This window comes from Exophiala aquamarina (genome assembly GCF_000709125.1).
Source record: "Exophiala aquamarina CBS 119918 chromosome Unknown aczIA-supercont1.9, whole genome shotgun sequence".
Taxonomy (NCBI): domain Eukaryota; kingdom Fungi; phylum Ascomycota; class Eurotiomycetes; order Chaetothyriales; family Herpotrichiellaceae; genus Exophiala; species Exophiala aquamarina.
Window position 1 is genome coordinate 865832 of NW_013550579.1, and position 20000 is coordinate 885831.

The 20000-nt window shown below is 48.6% G+C and overlaps 6 protein-coding genes across 6 annotated transcripts; 3 read left to right on the top strand and 3 right to left on the bottom strand.

Annotated features, from left to right (window-relative positions):
- Positions 1 to 615: 615 nt before the first annotated feature.
- Positions 616 to 2471, bottom strand: A1O9_09278 (uncharacterized protein; the record flags this gene model as incomplete). Its single annotated transcript, XM_013401972.1, has 7 exons — positions 616 to 695; positions 746 to 863; positions 912 to 1069; positions 1118 to 1357; positions 1412 to 2013; positions 2069 to 2352; positions 2424 to 2471. The coding sequence occupies 7 exons, from the start codon at positions 2469 to 2471 to the stop codon at positions 616 to 618; spliced, it is 1530 nt and encodes a 509-aa protein (XP_013257426.1).
- A 604-nt stretch (positions 2472 to 3075) lies between these two features.
- A1O9_09279 (uncharacterized protein) lies at positions 3076 to 4173 on the top strand (the record flags this gene model as incomplete). The annotated part of the gene is made up of 5 exons (XM_013401973.1): positions 3076 to 3112; positions 3177 to 3382; positions 3450 to 3603; positions 3661 to 3972; positions 4031 to 4173. 5 exons carry the CDS (start codon positions 3076 to 3078, stop codon positions 4171 to 4173), a joined length of 852 nt encoding a protein of 283 aa, XP_013257427.1.
- A 2430-nt stretch (positions 4174 to 6603) lies between these two features.
- Positions 6604 to 8442, top strand: A1O9_09280 (uncharacterized protein; the record flags this gene model as incomplete). Its single annotated transcript, XM_013401974.1, has 4 exons — positions 6604 to 6700; positions 6773 to 7154; positions 7202 to 7819; positions 7914 to 8442. 4 exons carry the CDS (start codon positions 6604 to 6606, stop codon positions 8440 to 8442), a joined length of 1626 nt encoding a protein of 541 aa, XP_013257428.1.
- A 2096-nt stretch (positions 8443 to 10538) lies between these two features.
- Positions 10539 to 12795, bottom strand: A1O9_09281 (uncharacterized protein; the record flags this gene model as incomplete). The annotated part of the gene is made up of 4 exons (XM_013401975.1): positions 10539 to 11960; positions 12011 to 12042; positions 12098 to 12657; positions 12707 to 12795. The coding sequence occupies 4 exons, from the start codon at positions 12793 to 12795 to the stop codon at positions 10539 to 10541; spliced, it is 2103 nt and encodes a 700-aa protein (XP_013257429.1).
- A 571-nt stretch (positions 12796 to 13366) lies between these two features.
- On the top strand, positions 13367 to 15132 carry A1O9_09282 (uncharacterized protein; the record flags this gene model as incomplete). Its single annotated transcript, XM_013401976.1, has 4 exons — positions 13367 to 13695; positions 13757 to 14135; positions 14187 to 14264; positions 14317 to 15132. 4 exons carry the CDS (start codon positions 13367 to 13369, stop codon positions 15130 to 15132), a joined length of 1602 nt encoding a protein of 533 aa, XP_013257430.1.
- A 2515-nt stretch (positions 15133 to 17647) lies between these two features.
- On the bottom strand, positions 17648 to 19459 carry A1O9_09283 (uncharacterized protein; the record flags this gene model as incomplete). The annotated part of the gene is made up of 1 exon (XM_013401977.1): positions 17648 to 19459. One exon carries the CDS (start codon positions 19457 to 19459, stop codon positions 17648 to 17650), a length of 1812 nt encoding a protein of 603 aa, XP_013257431.1.
- Between the last annotated feature and the right edge of the window lie 541 nt (positions 19460 to 20000).

The window sequence follows — 20000 nt, forward strand, 5'->3', positions numbered from 1 at the left end:
ATATAAGGTGAGTTTGAAGACGATAAGTTTCGGAGGACAAGCGTTATTGACCATCCACAGCAATGTTTTGTCAATTGGAACCGAGGATACCTCGCAGTCTAGACCATTGCTTGAATTTATTGCGTCCTGCGTCGGTCAGGCTGTACTCTCGTAGGCGTCAGCCTCGATCTGCCTCCACTCAAGAAAACTGACTAACACATCAAGGAGTCCACAACCAGCATCCCAGAACTTGGCTAACAAGGAACATAGACCAAACCTATGATGATTTGTAGGGTTGAAAACGGGGTTGCGGCGGGACATAGCACAACTGCGGGCAAAGAATCTAACTTTGTCTTTGGCTCAAGCCGACCTATCTTCTAAACCGGGCAAAAGTCGACGTTCAACTCTTGTAAACTCGATATTCTCGACGCCAAATTCCAAACCCTGGAATGAAAGTGACATGAATTCGCGATAGCCATGGAATCTTCGAAGAATCAATATACTTTATTTGGAACTACCATTGTAGTGTTCCAACTGTAGCTCTCGACCCTTTACTTGATTCATACTGCAGCAATACACGCTTTAGCATCGAAAGTGACTGTGTAGCAAGTTTGCTCAACCTCTAACTAATTTCACCTAGACTGGATATTGAAATGCCTTCATTTTAAAGTCTGTGATGTCTGCAAATTCTTCGTTCTCCATGTGTAGCCCGTCGTCTAAATTGGACTTAGTCAGACATCCCTTACGCTGTGTTTGGATAACTTACCGCTAGGCTCGGCATCAATTATCTGTCTCTTGGAGTTCCAGTACTTGTGGATGCAACCGTAGATTCCGATCACGATACCAGTGAAGATCAAGAATGCAAGCATAGTATACTTGGCAGTCTGTCCAGTTAGAACTTTGCTAGCACAGTTAATGACCATTCTGCTTACATAGTACTCGGGAGCATCATCTTGTCTGAATGTTTGAGGTCCAATAATATTCCCAACGGCATAGCCGAGCTGGTAGGCAACGCCAAAAGCAAACTTCTTAGTTGAACCCCCAACACCGCCGGTCATAAAAGTAATGATGAAGAGAACGCAGATGGGGACTGTCAGGATGTTAGCCGGGGATTTCAGTTCCAGGAAGGAGCACGAACATTGCATGGTCAGTACATATCCTCCATATCGGGCTGCAATGTGTTTCTCGTCAATAGCTAACATCATGGTGGCGCCAGTGCACGCGAGAAACAGGGTCCAGATACCAGCGATGGTTCTATTGGTATATTTTGCAACGCCCAAGGCCAAAAAGGTTCCAGCGACTTGAGCTGCTCCAGGACCCATGCTCAACAGAGTGGTTGTTTTGGTGTCGTAACCGAATCCAGATATAATAGTCGGTCCTGAGATATAGAGTTAGTTGCCTTCACTACCAACACACGGGCCGTATAATGTACCAAATGCAGTGACGCCACCATTTGGCAGGCCGGTGGAAACTAAGAGTAGGAACATCATGTAAAATCGAACGTCCATGAAAGCTTCCTTAAGCTGAGCTCGATTGAATTTCAAAACCTCAGTGCCTGTCTTATTGCCTCTTACTCTCTCGAGGGCAATTACCTTTTCCTCCTCGGTAAGCCAATTTGCCTCAGTGGGTGAAGCGGCTAGGAGGGAGAAAAGGATTAACCCGGTCACGAATGTGAGGGCTCCATATAACACAAACAGACCTTGCCATTTGAAGGTATTGGCGTGGTAGATCGCCCAACTGAAAAAGCCACCGAAGACGGCAGCCCAACCGGATGTAGTGTACCAAAGAGCGACGCGTGTGACCTGTTCTCTCTTGGTATACCAAGAACTTGTAATGTATATGACGCCAGGCGCCGTGCAGACCTCGATGGCACCGAGCAGAAATCTTACAGCTGCAAGACTGCCAAAGTTGTGGCAAACTGCATGCATCGCGACAACAATACCCCAGAGCATGCACATAGAGGCTAGGTATTTGGCTAGGGGGATTCTTTGCATGAAAAAGGTCGCCGGAATATCACCACCAAGGTAGCCGAAACTATAGTGTCCCAATCAGGAAGATCCAAACAATCACTTGCCACGGTACCACTCACTATACGATAGAGCCCAACCATGAATACTGGCTGGGGGTCAGGTTGGCATCCTGCCTGATTCCCATAATGGCCGCAAATGATAAACTGTTCTTGTCCATCAATTGGAGCAGATAGATCATAAAGATCATGGGCATTAATCGCATGTCGATCTTTCGCAACACCCGCTTTGCCTCGGCAGAGTCAGGGTCGAAGTCGACATGATGATGGGCGAGTAACTCCTGCGCCTTGCTGTGACCACCAGTGTTCACTTCCACCCCAGCTGCGGCGCTCGTGATCACTTGATGCTGAGGTTATTGTCAGCATCATCTTACAAGCATCACCTTTTAACATATCCTCGGCCGCAGAGTTTGCTAACCTTGTTGAGGTCAAAATCACCGCTTGTCGACGTCTTAGATTCCGCCATGTGTTCAGGGATAACAGGATCTTGGTCTTGATCGAAAGTCCAGTGTGAGCTCGTGTTGTCTTTCTATTATGATTTAGGTCTCCATTTGTATTATGTCCGGGGTATAAATGTCAACAGATGAAGACCATTCAGGTAGTCACACCGGCAGTGAGATGCAGGAACAGGGGTTAGGTACATATCCGCAAACGAGAGATAAGGCCAACCGCAACCAACCACTTGTGTTCGATAATTGGATTGAAATCGCACAGGGTCAAAAAGGGTGGAGAATCTCGTGGGGAAGGAGGTTACACCATATCTCTGAATGGGAGAAAAACGCTTAATAGCATTGTGGTACATTTCCGAGAGGCGAATTTCTTCGTTGTGCAGCACCGCATTGAAACATCAAGATGTCCAATAAGTGCGAGCAGCATGCCACTCCATCTTGCTGATCGGATATCAAGACAATGGAAACTCCGCTAGTAACTAAGTCACGCATGGGAGCATTATGACCTGTACGTAGCCGAGAGCTGTGATAAATAAACCAGAGGCTATTTCTACCTAGCAACAAAATCGAGACAGGAGTCTAGATTAGCAAGTGAGGCAAGAAAGTTTACTATTGGCTATCATGGCTGAAAGAATAGTGCCTGTCATCTCGCTCAAAGGTAGATGCAGTTCCCTTGCTTGCCATCCGCTCCCAACTCATGATGCGATACTGATTCACGACAGACTTTGATCGTCGTAAAGAGGAGATCACGAAGGAGCTTGTTGCAGCGGCCGAAAATGCAGGTTTCTTCACTTTAGTCGACCATGGAATTTCTGTGGAAGAGATTGAGGCTGAATTCGCAATCTCCAAAGGCTTTTTCAGTCTTCCTGCTGAAGTGAAGGGAAAGACCCCGCACGACACCGAAACCAACAACGGTTGGGAGTACAAGGTATGTGGCCTAGTCGTCTCCGGGGTAGCAAGTCTTGACTGCCAACTAACAAGGCTGGCTAATATAGGCCCAATGGAGACCGAGCACTGGCATATATGACCAAAAAGAGTCTTTATGGCTGCAGCGGAACTCGGAATGGCCCAGTAATGATGATGTTCCAAACTTCCGTGAAACCACTGAGAGCTTCATGTCCAAATGTGCTGGGATCTCTGATAAAGTCCGTATGTTGATCAGTCAATGCGGTGGTTGATGGGTGATCTAATGATACCTACTTTTAGTGACATGCTTCGCTACTGCTCTTGGATTTCCAGAGGACCATCTCCGAGTCGCAAACGATCCAACAAAATCAGACTGCTTGACCCAACTCAGGCTCATCCACTACCCTGCTTCAGAGAATGCAGCCGGCACGTGGAGAGCAGGAAGTCACACAGATATCGGTTGTCTCACCCTTCTGTTCCAACGAGACGGAGAGGACGGTCTTGAGATTTGTCCAGGCAGAGAAAGCCACACCAGTTTTGCCAAGGGCGATACCTTTACTCCATTGCCCGCAAAAACTGGGCCTATTGTGGTCAACATTGGTGACATGTTAAGTAAGATCTTGAACTCCAACAAACCTCGTTCGGGATTATAGCTGACGAGTTTTCCTAGTGGCTTGGTCAGATGACCGACTCAAGTCCAACTTCCACCGGGTGCGCGCTAAGGGCGTCGGTAAATCTCCATCTAGATACTCAATCGCCTACTTCAACCAAGCCAGACGAGAATTCGTTGTGCAAGGACCGCAAAAGAAGTAGTAAGTCTCCAAACTATACTCCGACCCGTGGAATTTCGACTAACAGGTCAAAACTAGTCCTGCAATGACAGTAGCCGACTATTTTGCCCAGGCAGTTGCAAAGAACTTTGGTAGACAACCTATTACCGTTGTCTGAGGACAATAACGGAAGATATGCCAGGTTGCAATTCTCTGAGCGAGTAGTCAGCTGCAAAGCAAATGTTTTGGCTCGATATAAGATCGAGTATCTGCTAGGGTTAAATTATGGATATTATTCGTTAATCCTTAAGTTCCTATGGCTTAGATTAGGCTACCCTTGAAGTTGCAGTTGGGTTAATCCTTTTTTGCAGGTAGCAATAATCAGTACGGCACGATTAGCCCACCCAGTCAAACTTGGCAAAGCCTTATCGCACTTCAGTGCTGTGGGCAGCACCAGCAACACCAACTCCATTATTGTAGGCGTCGAACAGATAGATTAAGCTGGTAACATTATAGCTAGCCCACATCTTGTTGCCAAACGAAATACTCTACGCCATTTTCAACGTTGGACAAGTCCCATATCTCCCTTCCTGGAACGGGTCGGGTTTGATTTTCATAGATGGTCAGCGGCCACTCATATCTAGATACATCATTATCCAAGCACCAGTCACATATCACTGGAGCTAAACGCCGACCGTCTTGGGTTCGTCTCGGGGGTCTGCCTCGTGACCACGGATATTGGACCGAACACCCGTCGCTGGGATCGGCTATGTACTAACGGGTGCTGGGTCCACCTGACACCCAGGACGTTCGCTGGTAAAGGCTAGTGACTATTGCCCAATGAAAACCTGTGTTTCTCTCACTGGAGAAGCATGATTGACATTTCAATTCAGGAAGTGAACCAGTGATGTCACTTTTCCCACATTTCAGTCGTATGAACTGCGCAGTCAGAGGAAGTTTTGGGACAAAAAGTTCAACCAAGTTTCGAGTTCCGACTCACCTGCCATGAAACGAAAATTTGGTTTGGCTTACAATTTGACACGAACGCAGAGCAGAATATGGCGAGATGATTGGTGCGAGGAGAGTGGATGGCAAATATTTTGGCACTCGAGGCTAATCGACTGGTTAGCTACATTATTTAGTGGACAAGAGGGAGTGGTATCAAAGTTGGTCGGCTTCGGAGCCAGCCCGGCAATCCACCTTTCACTATCGGCAGTACGTCTCAGCTAATGAGATGTCGCGTTTGCTGAGGAGAAGTGATCAATAGTCTTTCGCAAGCAGCTAGTCTGCCCCCAAACTAGACCTCGAGCAATCGATCGGCGATAGAGACCGTGCTGTAATTCGAAGATGGCACTTTCCAGGAGGACAGGGATATTATTTTAGGCGAACAATGCGGTGACATGCCTTGGCAGGCAGGGAATTCGCACTCGGTCGCATTTTACTAAGAGTTTTCGGAGGTCGACCAGTGTGAGAGGAGAACTCCACTGAGGCTCGAACGATCGACACATATTCCACCACACAATAGAACTTCCCATCATCAATCGCGGGACAGCTAGGATCTTCAAATGCCATGGACCATAGCTACCTGAATAAATAGAGCAAGGCTCAGCCTTCTCAGAATTAGGTCGATTGCTTCTCTTTAATGGCAATACATGACAATAGGAGATATGTAGAAGATGTCCGAGTTGTGCTTCGTCAGTCCTATTAGCAGCGTACTCAGATGGGTGGCCAGTGCCAACGGATGAGTCATCAAAATCCATCATTGGACGGTGGGCCCTTTATCTGGCCTTGTCGCCACCCTGCTCCAGGTTTTGGCTATCGCATGCTGAACAACCTTCACCAAAAGTACTTAGGCCCGTTTGTGGCTCATATTTTCAGCCTTTTTATACCTGGCATGAGCTTGGCCAGAAAAACTTTGACAATATGCCACGCCCGAAGGTGCGGCCTGAGGACCGGCAGCGGGCTAGCAGAGCGTGCCTGGCTTGTAAAGCTTCTAAGATAAGATGCGACTCTCAACAGCCTTGTGCAGCATGCATTCGACGCGGTCATGCTGGTTCATGTCTGTATTCGGGGACGGACAACCGAAGGCGACACCATAGTATTTCTCACCACAGCACCCATCGGCCTAGTGAGACATCACCTGAGTCGATTTCCTCGGGTGTGCAGGTCCGCACATCTCCAATCCGCGTTTCGGCTCAACACTCATTCACGAGCCCAGCAACTCCTGATCCTAGAAATAATGGTAACACTGTCTTAGACTTGCCAGAGGATCGGCAGGCCATCAGTTCATCGACTGATAGAGGTATTTTAGGTCAGTCAGCCTACTTCAATCCTCTTGGACGCAAACTGACTTGACTGGGTTGAAGTTGAAGTCGGAGAGAATTCATCGCAATCATTCTTACAATTCTTACGGAAAATCGTCCGGTCTTATGTAGGCTCTGTTCCATTTACTGATGGCGACCGTCATCACACGATGCTAGACGTAGATATCGGCGATGGAGGGAGTGATAGAGTCGAAGCTACTGCGGGGCACATGTACTTGTTGCTCGAAACCTACTTTGAAGCTGTTGGTAAGCCTCAGCTACTCCAATGCAGTTACTAATATCAAACCTAGACAAGTGGTCTCCTTGACCTGTTTACAGCCGATGAAATTGACACACTTGTGACGGACAGAGCACTCCCTGAAGCACCCATGTTGCCGTCATTGGTGAGGAGAATTGACAGCGCTGCTCTCGAAGTGGCCTTAGCTATTGGTGCACAGGCTGGAAATCCGAATGATTCATCGTTCCCGTTGGCAAGCAGTTATTTTTCTCACGCACGAAAGGTTGCTTTTGAAGATATGTTGACGAACCAGAGCTTCAGTACGGTCCGCTTGTTCCTACTTCTCGCATTCTACACGCTCGCAGCCTGTCATAGAAACACAGCATCTATGTATCTTGGTATAGCTGCGAAAGCGGCGATTGTCACCGGCCTGCATCATTCGGCTGACTACCTCAGCCTTGACAGTGTCGAGTGTAGTAGGAGGTACGAATGCAAAACCCCTCTGGTACCTCCACTAATCGATTTGTTAGATTACGGATATGGAACAGTCTACGAAACATCGACGTACTGACCAGTTTCATCTTGGGCAAACCCAAGAACTTACCCGCAGTGCGACACGGCACAAATCAGACTGACTTCGTCAGCAATAATGTCTTTGGACATATGCAACCCGCATTTAATGCAATTCGCGAAGGATGCTCGCTGTTGGAGGAAATCACTAGCAGACTCAGCCCAGGTAATATAGTTCACATTCCCACAGCCGAGAATTTGCTCGAGCAGCTACGCACTTGGACCCAGGATCTACCTCCAGACCTTGTTCAATTCAACCCAAAAGCGCGCAATGCTGCTTCCCTGAACTTTGCGAATCGACAACTACTCGTCGGCAACATGCATGTTTCCTGTGTTTACTATTTTGCTGTGATCCTCATCACGAGGCCGTTCCTCATTGCATATTTGGTATCGCGCCTTCGTGGAAAAGCACCCGATCAACTCATCAGTGATCCTGACGAAGCATCAGATGTAAATCTTAAGAACAACAAAGTCTCAAAGTTAGGTCAGGTCTGTGTGAACTCAGCCATTTACATGGCAGATATGTGTCAGCAAGCGACATTATCCAATTTCTCCTTTCGAAATTTGTGTCTACTAAAGTACGAACCCCCCTTCCTCTCTGCTTCTTTTCTCAACGCCATCATCTATCTAAGAAATTTCTCGCGTCCCCACTCACTGATATTATTTGAATAGAGCATGGATATTCAGTGCAGGGCTCGTTCTTGGATTTTCCATGTTTGCCGGCGAGCCTCGAAAAGATATCGAGGATTCCTTCAAAGCCACCTGTGGCGTTCTCGACAGCATTGCTGCCACAAGCTCACAGGCACAACTTTATCACGAAATACTCATTAGTCTATCTGATTCCGTCGTCAAATATCGCTATCGAGTGTCGGCTGAGGTGCGCCGCACGGTACAGCATTACATGGACCAGATACTGGTCATTCACCCTGTACGCGACATGGATGATATCCCTCAAGACTATCTGAACTCTGAAACTGTCAATGGAGGCCCAGAAGACCAGCACGCTAGTGCCTTCGTTGACCCTGTTTTACACGCGAATGCGCTCGATCCCGAGAACAGCATGGGCGGGCATCACCCGCTACCGAATACTGCTTGGCTCAAAGATTTACACTGCGAGTGGGACGATCTCTATTTGCAACTGAGCGACGACTTTGTACTGGACAATGAACCTTTTGAGAAATTGTTCTATAGCGTCGAATAAAGCCATATCTTCGTACTACCACAGTGGCTGTTGTGATGGTTCGAACTTCTCAATCCTCACCAGCATGTCGCTTAAACACACCTTCGTACACGTAGGATAATTTCCAAGACGCTGTTTGACAGGTTAATGACCACCTTGTATCCCTCAAACATCGCAATGGCCAATTCGTGGCCCTTCCATCATCTTTGCTACTTGACCTGACAGCCCACATCCTGGGATCCAATTTTTGGATGCTGGACCGCAACCGTTCTTTCTGAAGCTCATTAGTTAAGCACAGCCTAAGCTTTTAACCCTCGCCCTTTGCATGCCGAAATTTCATCCTTGTAAGCGCCTTGTAGGACCCTTCCACTGTCAAGGTAGTAGTCATCACAGCTACCAGTGGGCATAGGATGTAAAGGCTTTCCGGCTACTCTGCTAGTGGGCCTAGTCCTGAAACCTGGCATCCAATAGCCTTCGGCACCGTGGTTCTTTCACGAACCAGCTTCGACTACACTGCCGGGCCTTTTTCAGCTCCTTGTTAGATAATATTCATGTAAACGAAACCGAAGTATGCCACTGTATAACCTGAAGCTGGCGGGACACTGGGAAAGGTCTTCAAAGTCATCTAGCACGTGGCATAGATCTATAGAGTTAGACTCTAACGTGGCATTGGTTGCTGATCGACATTAACAAGATCGGTCTTGCCACTAGCGATCGTCGCTGATATAGAGCAGGCTGCAGCACGGCGCAGCTTGTGACAAGCTGAAGTATTGCTAAAACCACCTGTGGTTCATCGGAAGAGATAACGGACCTATGGGTATGGAGAGTCGCTTATGGTATTCTCTAGCGTAGTGTACGTTTATGTATAGGAAGCTCTTTCGGACCACGTCCCCGACATGATTGAAGTACTGGTTGTTAATCTTATTGATAATGGCAGAAACTATAGGAGAAGGCAGACGAACCCGTACGCCATAGAGCTGCGCCCGTTCATTGATTCTTAGGTAATGTATATTTCCAGGGAAGTGGGCTTTTTGCGGGTACGATCCTACCTTTATAACAGCTGAATAGAAGATTATGTACCAATACGCATGAAGCAGAGAACAGGCATGGGGGTTGGCCTCTCCTAGATCTGTAGTGGCTATCGGAGAGTACCTGGCTCTTCTGGATATTTGCAGGAGGATCAGTCTTGCAACCGTACCACTTCTACCTTCTTACATGCTCGCTGGCACAGACTGCAGCGTACTGCGTATTGGAATAGTGCAATGTATAATTGCATTTCTCGCACGCTAACAATAGTTTGCTTTGACTGCCCAACACCGTAATATATCAGGCACGCTAGACTGTGGCACGGTAACAAAAGCTAGCGGCATGGTCAACTCCCAAGGTGGGACGCACCGAGTATTTTACTTGTTCTCCCGAAAGATATTTTATCGTAGCGTCTCCCAGGACATCTTCTAGAGCGGTTCTTGTTTATTTTGTTCCACCAGAATCTTGGTGTCTGCCGCCCAGTGTCGACTTTATTTGTGAGGTCGATATCACCAGCTGAATAATTCATGACACGGACTAAGACTGTGAAAATACACAATAGATTAAGACTCTAAAATATAAAGCGGCGTAATATGCAACCGAAAAGAGATAATATTACTTATAGGGTGGTGCTTTACTATTTTCATTCGAGCCTTGTGTATCTCCTGGCAAAGGAATATAAGTGTCGCTTCGAGCTTATGAAGGTTCATTCAATGTTGGAGTCCAACAACCAGTCCCCATATCTTATACCTTCGAAGACTTGTCATAGCCAATCTACGTCCCCATCCCTCAAACTTCTTGCTCAGAGATTCTAAGTCTCTAGCGCTTCTCTATCCTGAAAATTTTCTTTGAATTCAGCATTAACCTGTGTGCATGATCGAGTCTCTCTTTATCACAATCAAGCCTCTTTTGCTTCCAACCTCAAGGGAGTGTGCAGCGGTGCGCAAATTGACTACGGCAGCAATAAGAATATTAGTCAACGATCTGGCGAGCTGAACTGAAAAAACTGGCCGCCATTTGAAGGGCCTGCTTCACGTGCTTTAGCCGCAGGAGAAAAATCAGATGTTCATGGTCCCCCAGTTTCCAGTACATTATCGAAAAACGTGAGAGGAGAGTAGAAGCCAGAAGGAAAATCTGATAAGTCTTTTTGTTAGTTGTAATCGGCATGACCGAGTGTGCTTCTCACATTGATTGCTGAACGTTGCGTCAAATCCATTCGAAGGCATGGCATCGAAATCCGTCTGGAAGTCGTAAGAAACGGGCATATTACCGTCCTTGGCAGACGCTTCTATATTTCCAAGGACGATGCTCAGAGCTTTCGCTACTTTCCAAGCTTCCGCAGATGCCGAACTCATTTGAAGCCAAATCTTGTGCGAGATCGTTAGTTGTTGTCGAATCTCTTCAGCGCTAGGCGACCACGTTGTCTGTCCTGCACTCTCAGGCAAATCAAATTTATCAACGTCTTGAAGGAAGACACAGAGCACGCTCGTTGCGAGGAGAACATCCTGGTTGAAAATATGGGTAACCTTCCACCTAAGCTGAGACAAACGACTAAATGGCTGAGACTCTGCGTGAAGCATCTGTTGAAACGATAGAATCTTAAGTGCGGAATCTAAACAAATTTGCATTGACTCCCTGTCTCGCCCTTGAGACTGTTGAACCGGAAAGCTAGTCAAAGCTCTGCGGTGCAGGAGTATGCGTGATTTGTAGTAAGTCGTCTCTACACTTACCCGCTGTACCACGAGGTTTGGACTATCCGTGATGGGGTGTGGCATAGTTTCCCAGCGCAGCACGGGCGGAATAGCATGGTTGTGCAAATCTTCAAGAAGTGCGTCAACCTTGATGACCTCGTCGTAGGAGGGAGGATTAATATCAGTGTTGACGTCGCAAATTAACCCTAGAGCTGATATCAGCCGCCCTTTTGCAATGAGAGGGAGCACCGGTGTCCATTCTGTTTCTGGCCTCGGCAGAGGCATCTCGGCCGTGTCCTCTTCAAAATCACAGTCGCGCAGATTACGGGGCAGTTTTGTGTCCATGTGGGTAGCTGTGGCACTTCGAGGAAGGCCCGTCTCCAAGGAGAGAACGAGATCTAATTGAAGTATTGTAGTCCAGATGCGTCTACGCATCTCACCGTCAAATGCAGATATTCCGGGAAAGTGGTCTGGGTCTCGGTGATAGCCCATGCGCATTGCAAGATGAAGGATCATACTAATCGAAAGCCAACTATCGGTAGCGCCATCTTTCGATAGTATAGACTCTCCAGTAAGAACTGTTATGAGGGTTTCCAGGATGTATGGTCCTCCCGTGGTATATCTGGCCAGAATAAGACACTGAACCGCCTTCTCCCGGAAGGCATCCTTCATGGTAAGATATTCTACCCTGAGCGATTCGGCTCCTCTGTCGGTGAATTCCATGGTGAAGACCTGCAACTGCGTAGCAATATGTAACATGGAGAACATGAGACCGATCCAAGTAATAGAAGTTGCGGACGGATCTTTCCAGAAGGTTTCGTACTGCTCAAATGTTAGACTGCTTGTAATCGACCAGATTAGAAAGTACCCACCTCTCGGAGAAACTTCTTTCCATGGATGAGATCTGCAACATACGGTCAATGCCTCTGAAAGCGGAGAGAAAGCTTGGGTGTACTGACATGGAGTGATAATATATGAATCGAAGTGAAGCGCCATGAGGCGGTCAACAACTGGACGAGGAGGAACAGCCGCCAGTATTTCATCTCGAGTTGCATGACGGCTCTGGCCATAGAACAAGTGTGAACCGGGCGGAGTCTTGCTATCAGTGACCAAGTCCTCCTTCAGACCTCTGATTTTGGTAAGAATGGCCTCCCAATGGGCACTCTGGATATAGCTGGTTCCAGACTCGCGCAATTCTAGGGTGCCAGGGTCTGATGGGGATGCAGCATCATCCAAGAATTTCTTTGGTCCCTGGGTATCCGGGAACACATCGACGAATGATAGTGAGCCTGGTCTCGGCGATTTCGGTGCGGGTGGACTCGGGAGTGATTGGCCTTCTATGAGCTTCATGACAAGGCTCTCCAGTTCAGAGATTCTGCCATGTATGCTGGTGGACTGTCGCGGAGCAAGGGACCGCTGAGCATCGGGCGCAGAAGAAGATGTCGTCGCATAATTGCAGGCGTTGGTGAGGCCACGCCTTGAGCAAGCTCCGCATGGGTGCTGTCGGTCGCACCTCAGCCTGGCAAAGTTAAGCGTACACGACTTTGTGATGGCTATCGAGCACGTACTTTCGGTGTTTGCAAGGATCGCAGGAAAGCTGGACTTTGTCTCTGCGTCGATTTGGGGGCGGACGCGGACGTTGAGCATTCTCGGCCATGGTGCAACTGGATGCCGTCGCTCGTTGAGGTCAACCTCGTACGCGGCAATCTGGGTACGCCCCAAAGCGGGATTGTCGCCTGGTACGCTCTCAAACTGTTCCACAGCCACTTCAAGAAGAGGAAGAAGCTGTTTTGCGGCGCAAAACGAGAGAAAATGGAGAAAGTAACGACCCTCCGACCCTCCGCGCCCGCTCGCTCTCGGAGCTCCCCTTCTATCAAGCAACACTCCAGTTTGGCTCCGCATTCACGGACCATTATTTGGTAGCTGGCTCAATTAACCCTGGCCCAAGGAACCATAGCTATGACTCCTCCACACGGCTTTCTCCATCTGCATGCCTGCCTTCACACGTCGGCATATGTCTCCTGTTCTTACATATTAAGGAGCTAAGGGAGTTAGGCTTCTTAACCCCGAATGGAACTACTCACATTGCTAGGGTCATCCGTAATGCAATACTCGTACAAATAAAACCAACAGCCTCTTTGATATTGTTGCTCTGTTCCACAAAACATCCACTCTTCAAGATCTCATTGCTGTCAGATATCGAGTCCTCAACACGACCTAGCTTCAACATGGCGATGAAATACACAGAAATTGGCCAAAGCGGCCCCACAAAGCCTGGCACCAGTGGAAAAACACATGCCAATATCCCAGAGTCACAACACCCTCCACGGCATATCAAGATGGCCGACTTGGAATCCGCCCATGAGAAGCCGGCCATGTCGGAAGACGGCCACCATGACCAACAATCTAGCGAGCCTGACCAAACAGCAATTGAACAAGAGACAAAGGACAATGTCGTCGACTGGGAGGGGCCAGAAGATCCCCACAATCCGCGGAACTGGCCAGCATGGAAACGCATGACCCAGGTCGTCCTCGCCACCAGTTTCTTGCTCACCGCGTAAGGTAGTTCCTACGCTTCATTGGCGAAGCAAATCTCGTACTGACTAATACACATACAGCAATCTCGCGGCGACAATGTTTGCACCTGGAGCTGCCGCGCTTGCTAAGGAGTTCCATATCACGAGTTCCACCATTACCAGTCTCACCGTGTCCATTTACCTTGCCGGCTTCGCCGTTGGGCCAATGGTCATTGCACCACTATCCGAACTGTACGGACGCCTTGTGATCTACCACACCTGCAATGTCATTTATATTGGCTTCATCATCGGATGTGCACTGGGCAAAAACACCGGCATGTTTCTCGTTTTTCGATTCCTTGCCGGATGTGCTGCTTCTGGCCCATTAACAGTTGGCGGAGGAACCGTCGCTGACGTCGTCCCGCCAGCTCAGCGTGGGAGGGTAATGTCTCTGTTCTTCTTGGGACCGCTTCTGGGACCAGTAGGTGGCACTACCCCATGTAAAACGTCATGACACTGACGATCCTTCAAGGTCTTGGGCCCAATTATTGGTGGCTTTGTGTCCGAATCAATTGGCTGGCGATGGACTTTTTGGATCATCACAATCCTAGTGAGTAGAGCTCAACTCCTACCATTCTCGAGTCGCTGATGGTCCGACCTAGGCAGGAATATCATTCACCATATCAATCTTCCTCCTCCGCGAGACCAATGCCGCTGTGCTGCTAGCATGGAAAGCTGCCCGCCTCCGGAAAGAAACTGGCAATCCTGCTCTGGTTTCGAAAATGGATCGAGGCCTGACACCCCGCCAGCTATTCCTCCGCGCTATTACCCGACCAACAAAGCTTCTCATCCTGTCGCCAATCGTACTCCTCCTTTCCCTACTGTGCGCATTCGTTTTCGGCCTCCTCTTTATGCTATTCACCACGTTTCCCACGGTCTTTGAGCAACAATACCACTTCTCTGCCAGTGTTTCTGGCTTGTCATATCTCGGCGTTGGAATTGGAATGGCCGTCTCTCTCGGGGTTTTTGCCACCTTGACTGACAAGCTGCAAAAGGCACTTGGAGACTCGCCTAAACCTGAAGGACGCCTGAAGCCCATGATGTGGGTCATGCCCGCCGTGCCCATCGGCATCTTCTGGTATGGCTGGGCAGCCGAGAAGCAGACTCATTGGATTGTGCCCATTCTTGGCACCTCGTTCTTTGGATTCGGCATTCTCTGGGTCATAATGCCAACTCAGCTCTACATGGTGGATGTTTTTGGCCCTGAGGCTGCCGCTTCTGCGTTGGCTGCGAACACGATTCTCCGACTCCTTTTTGCAGCTTTCATTCCATTGGCGGGGCCATCTTTGTATGCAGACCTCGGACTTGGGTGGGGAAATAGCGTACTAGGTTTTATAGGCGTGGCTTTTCTTCCAGTGCCACTCTTTTTCTATCGTTACGGAGGGTGGCTTAGGGAGCGTTTTGCTGTGAGACTATAACATTTCATGTTGAGGTAGAGGGATTATAGACTTTTATTTTATCATTTGCAGCGCGTTTCACGAGACTTGCTGCTATTTCATTCCATGCAGAGCCATATATTGATGATAGGTTTAATGTCTCCACTAGTAAGCATAACCTCAACCACCAGCAGTTCTGCTCTACCAGCTTTAATGTGAAGGTAGCTCTACCCAAGACATTTCTAGATTCGGCCAGCTTTCTTATAGCATATTCTCAAGTAATTGCCGTGAGTTCCTGGCCTGAATCCGCCCTCCGCTACTAGAAACATGTTGCCGTGGAATGAGATTGAGACTCGGGTCTTGGCATTAATTCCTAGGTCGGCGGTACGTTCGTACAAGGTGTGGATCACGAAAACTTCGTCTGTGTTGGCTTTCACCTTCGTGAACGTGATGTGCTTGATGGAGGGCGGGTCCACTTCTACTGCGAGGCCCACCCGACGCTACTTTTGGGATGAACATCAGCCTAGTGAGCACGCAAAGGGGCCGGACGATTCAGGGTCAAGGGAGGTAGCCAAACCCTTCCATGGTAGTATTGAATGCCGTCTACCACCCATCGTGATAGCAGACATGCCTCAATATAGTAGTGCGCAGTAGTCAATAAGGATGTCCCTCACAGCAACGGGTCTTGATTCAGAAGAATTGGCATGAAAAGTTGGCCTACTACAGGAATCGTCTTCACTATTTGCGAACATTAGCCCAACCAGACTATTTCAGCCTGAAGAGTATTCAAAATCGGAAAGAGGCTCTATTCCGACCAAGAACACTGCCCCAGCAACCTACACTTTCATTAACGTCCAGGCTTCAACGAGGAGGAATTGGGCGGCGGAGATACAAATAATGGCCATTTAATCAGTAAGATAACTTTACTCCGGTAGTGCTCACCTTTCTTTTTCTCTACTAAAATGATACCAATTCTGAATTTCTCGGGATCAAAAATTTTCTCAGTCTCTGCCTTTGCCTATTGAACTATAGGATGTCATCCCATATATTGCCATGAGAACCGAGAAATCAATACTTGCGTTTTCGAACTTGGCCATCACAATCCAGAGTTTTCTGTACGGTTTCAAACTCAGTTAGGATTTCCTCGAGCCTCTAAAGTACACCCTAATCATCTTCAGTCAACCGTGACTCATCTTTGATGATCTGCGAGATCTTAACACCCTTCCTAACATACTTGATGCGTTTGGCACTGCTCTCATCTTCCCACTCCTGCTTGAATCTGAGAATAGTGAGCTCAACGTGTCTTCAAAATTTGAGTGCTCGACGGATCCCGTAGAGCAGCGACAGCCAGCGCGTGTCGTTGCCTCATTTGCCTTGGAGCGGTTTCCTAGCTCGCAAGTTCGCACTTGATGACTTATCGATGACACTGGCTTGGATGTCTCGCAGTAGATCTGACGACCAGGACAAGATCACCCTTAAGACCAATCATTCTGTTCCCACCGCAGTTTCATCAGCGAGTGAGTCTCCTTATAGTCTGTTTGCTTTAGTCGATGATGACGGCTAAATAGCCATGGGATTTGACAAATTAAGATATAAACTTGTTTTCGAAGTTTTTAAGATAGGTTCTTAAGCGCGCTTACCCTAGAGATGAAGTGACTACTCTAGACTCATTCTAATAAATTACCTCTTAATGTCTATCTTACTGCTAATCGTTTGGATGGGCGGTTGGAAATGGAAATATAGTTGCGAGACCTGTCTCTTTGTCCTGAAACCTGTCTCCAGATCGATGTAGGGTTCTCTCAGAAACCCAAGCATGAGTTTGGAAACGATTCTCATCTTCGAATGCATCTTGATGACAACGAAGGGGAAAGCATTCTTGTTTACGACTATTGCAAAGGCAATTCTCTTTCCTTGGAGAAGAACAAGCAAGACCTTCTAATCAAGGCAAGGAAATTCTTTCTGCGAGAACTCGGACTGCGACACGAAGATCTTCACTCCAAACACTGGATACACTTAGGTACGATGCAAAAGAGCTTTGATGAAGGTGGATTCTATTCCAAAACATTGAAAGTAGGCAGCAGTCCCATCTTTGAGGGCATATGTGCTAGGCTCTGGATTGGAAACTCCATGTTTAATGGAAGATCGGAAAGAACTGGGGCTTCTACGTATTGTTGAAACCAGGAGGGCAATTCTGAAATTTACAAGAAGACATGGCTTGACCAATCTCTGGGGCTGAATGTAATGGATCAGTTGTTTCCATGAGACGTAAGATTTGCCGCGAAAGAATTCCAAGAATGTAAGGAACGGGGCAGAACACGATGGCAGAGAAGTATGTCGAGGCGGACCTCCTCTCGTTGGAAATAGCCTAATCTTAATCTCTGCTGTTCTTGTCCTAGGTGTTCTTGCACAAAGGCTGGCAATATGCGACTACGCCAGAGATATTCATGGGTAGTGAAGATAGTAGGAAGGTAGTAGTTATAAGGTTGCCGTCTGGTGTGTCTATCTTGACAAGCATTATATCAAAAATCCCCGCCAGCAGCATCTTGATGATTGCGAATTACATAAACGGCAGCGGCACGCCAAATGTCTTGTAGCAAAAGTACTTCATCGTCACCCTCCTACTCTGAGCTCTCTGAGCCTCTCCATGAGCCTCCACAAACGAAGCGAGAAAGTTGCCTCTACTGATGGGATGCTTGATCTGCCTAAGCCGGTCTACTGCCCACTGCGAATCATCCCTTTCGAAGCTTTCGAGGGCGTACACAAATAAGGGCCGAACGTATCCTGGATTGAGTCCTCCATCGGCAGAGACATTCCAGTCACCTTGGACGACAGCCCGGATTTGCTCCAGAGCTTGCATGGCCTCGGACGATGGAAGCGGAGGCTCCCCCAGGATCCGGCCGACTACGATGACCTCCGCGTGGAACGCCGCGATACACAGTCCAGCAAGAGCAATGAGTGGATCGGAAATCTGCACAGAGAAATGCTCTCGAACTTTGTCCGGTTGTAATTGCATTGGGGCAGGCCGATTCGCCCATAGGTAAGCCAGGTCTTTCTTCAGAGCGGCCATCAGCTCAGTCACCTCTTCCTGGTCTTGGGGTGTGGTCCGGGATCGACGGTAATGTGTAACATCTGCGACTCGGTTCGACATTGTTTGGAGCTTCAAGTAGAAAGTGAAGATAGGTGTGGCGACAGCGTCGTACAAGTAGCGTTCCGGGTGCGCGTCGTGATCAAGTGTCGAGAGGCTAGGGACCTCCTTGATGTGGTCGGAGAGAAGGTTGGGCACCGACGTGGATAGCAGGCCAGCAGAGCCTGGCCGCTTGGTGGTCGTGTTGAGGAGCTGCAGCCATGCACAGATTCGTAAGGGAATAGGTGACTGAGGCCTGTTCAGCAACCACGTTTCGAGTCTTGTCTCGAAAGCTCCTCCGAATACGGCGAGGTGAGGGCCATCCTCATTCGGTAAAGTGACGGCGCAGAGACAAATCAGGAAGGCATCGACCAAGACTATCTCAAAGTCCACTTCATCGTCGGTTGATATCGATTCAAACCCGATGACGGCGGCTTGGTACACTGAAATGGCGTGGGCCATTGGCAATCGGTCCACTTGAGCTCTATATAGAGCCTGAACAGCCAGCAATGACTCGGCGACTGAGGTCTGGTGGGAACCCAGGAGAGCAATATGGTGTTTGACCCTGGTCCAATTCAAGGTATCGAAGGGTGAGAGTAGAGGACAGTCCACGACTTCGATAAAGTAAGAGAATGAGGATGGATTGGGCATTTCGGAGGCTGCCATCCAATCCACGATGGTGCTTAGATAAATAAGATGAGAAGTTTGCCGAAATCGGTCTGTGGGGATTTCGGATGTATTGAGACCCAGCTCGTGTCGTAGGTGATGCGCATGAGGGTTGGGAGACGACTCGTTGGAATTACCAGATGCTGGAAGATGATGGTCTGATAGTTCGATGCGATGGGACATACTGGGGATCTCTTGAGAACCTGAGTAGGAACTCGCTCCTATGAAGGCATGTTGTGAAGGATTGGCGTAGTCTCCGGATTCTGTTTGCGGCGAGACGTTACCTGGGCCTAACTCAGTGCTGTGTGGATTTTGTGGATATTGTTCCGGTCCCAGGTTCGAATCTATTGGCGGTTCCCATCTGCTCGGAATCCTGTAGACGCATGCCCTTTTCAGGCGGAGGCATTTTCGACAAGTTGGCCGTTGCTCGTCGCATTTCACCTTCCGAGCTCTGCAGACGAGGCATCCTGTACGAACACGACCTTTGTAGGACAGGTTCATAGGGGATGGGGCTTTTGACTGTCGAGAGGTGGGTGCTCTCCTTGCTTCGACATCAGTTGTCAGGGCCTCGGCCTCCATTCAGGCTCGTAGAGCGAATGAGCTACTAGATTGTGGATAGGTGGCTGGTGATAGTGGAGTCGCAGTTATTCCGGGAGTCTCACAATCTCACAGAGATCAAAGCGACGAGTTTCTGTGTGAATGAATGTTGGCCTTTGTAAGAGAAGAAGCCCTCGGTGAGGGCAGTGGTGAGAGGAGTTGCTTGATCTCCACCGCCTTGTTCAAAGGGCCGAAGGACTTCCCCGATTGGTGCCCTAACCCACGTGACAGAGTCCGACATCTGGGGAATTCTGGAGGGAGTCCAGACCATCCATGGTTGCCACTGCACTGCACTCCAGGTGCTGTCAATCACTAGAGCTAGTATGCAGTGCAGCCGAAGGATTCGGCCGGCGAGAACGGGAGGATGCCTGCTGATTGGTGGGAGCATCTCAGTAACCAGTTTTGGTGGGCTAAATATTGTATAAATCATGATACATCACCGAACAAGGGGCAGACTCTCGAGTTCCCAGCCTTGTGTAGCCCTAGTCGCTAGACAGCTATTGTTCCACAGCGGCCAGCATGG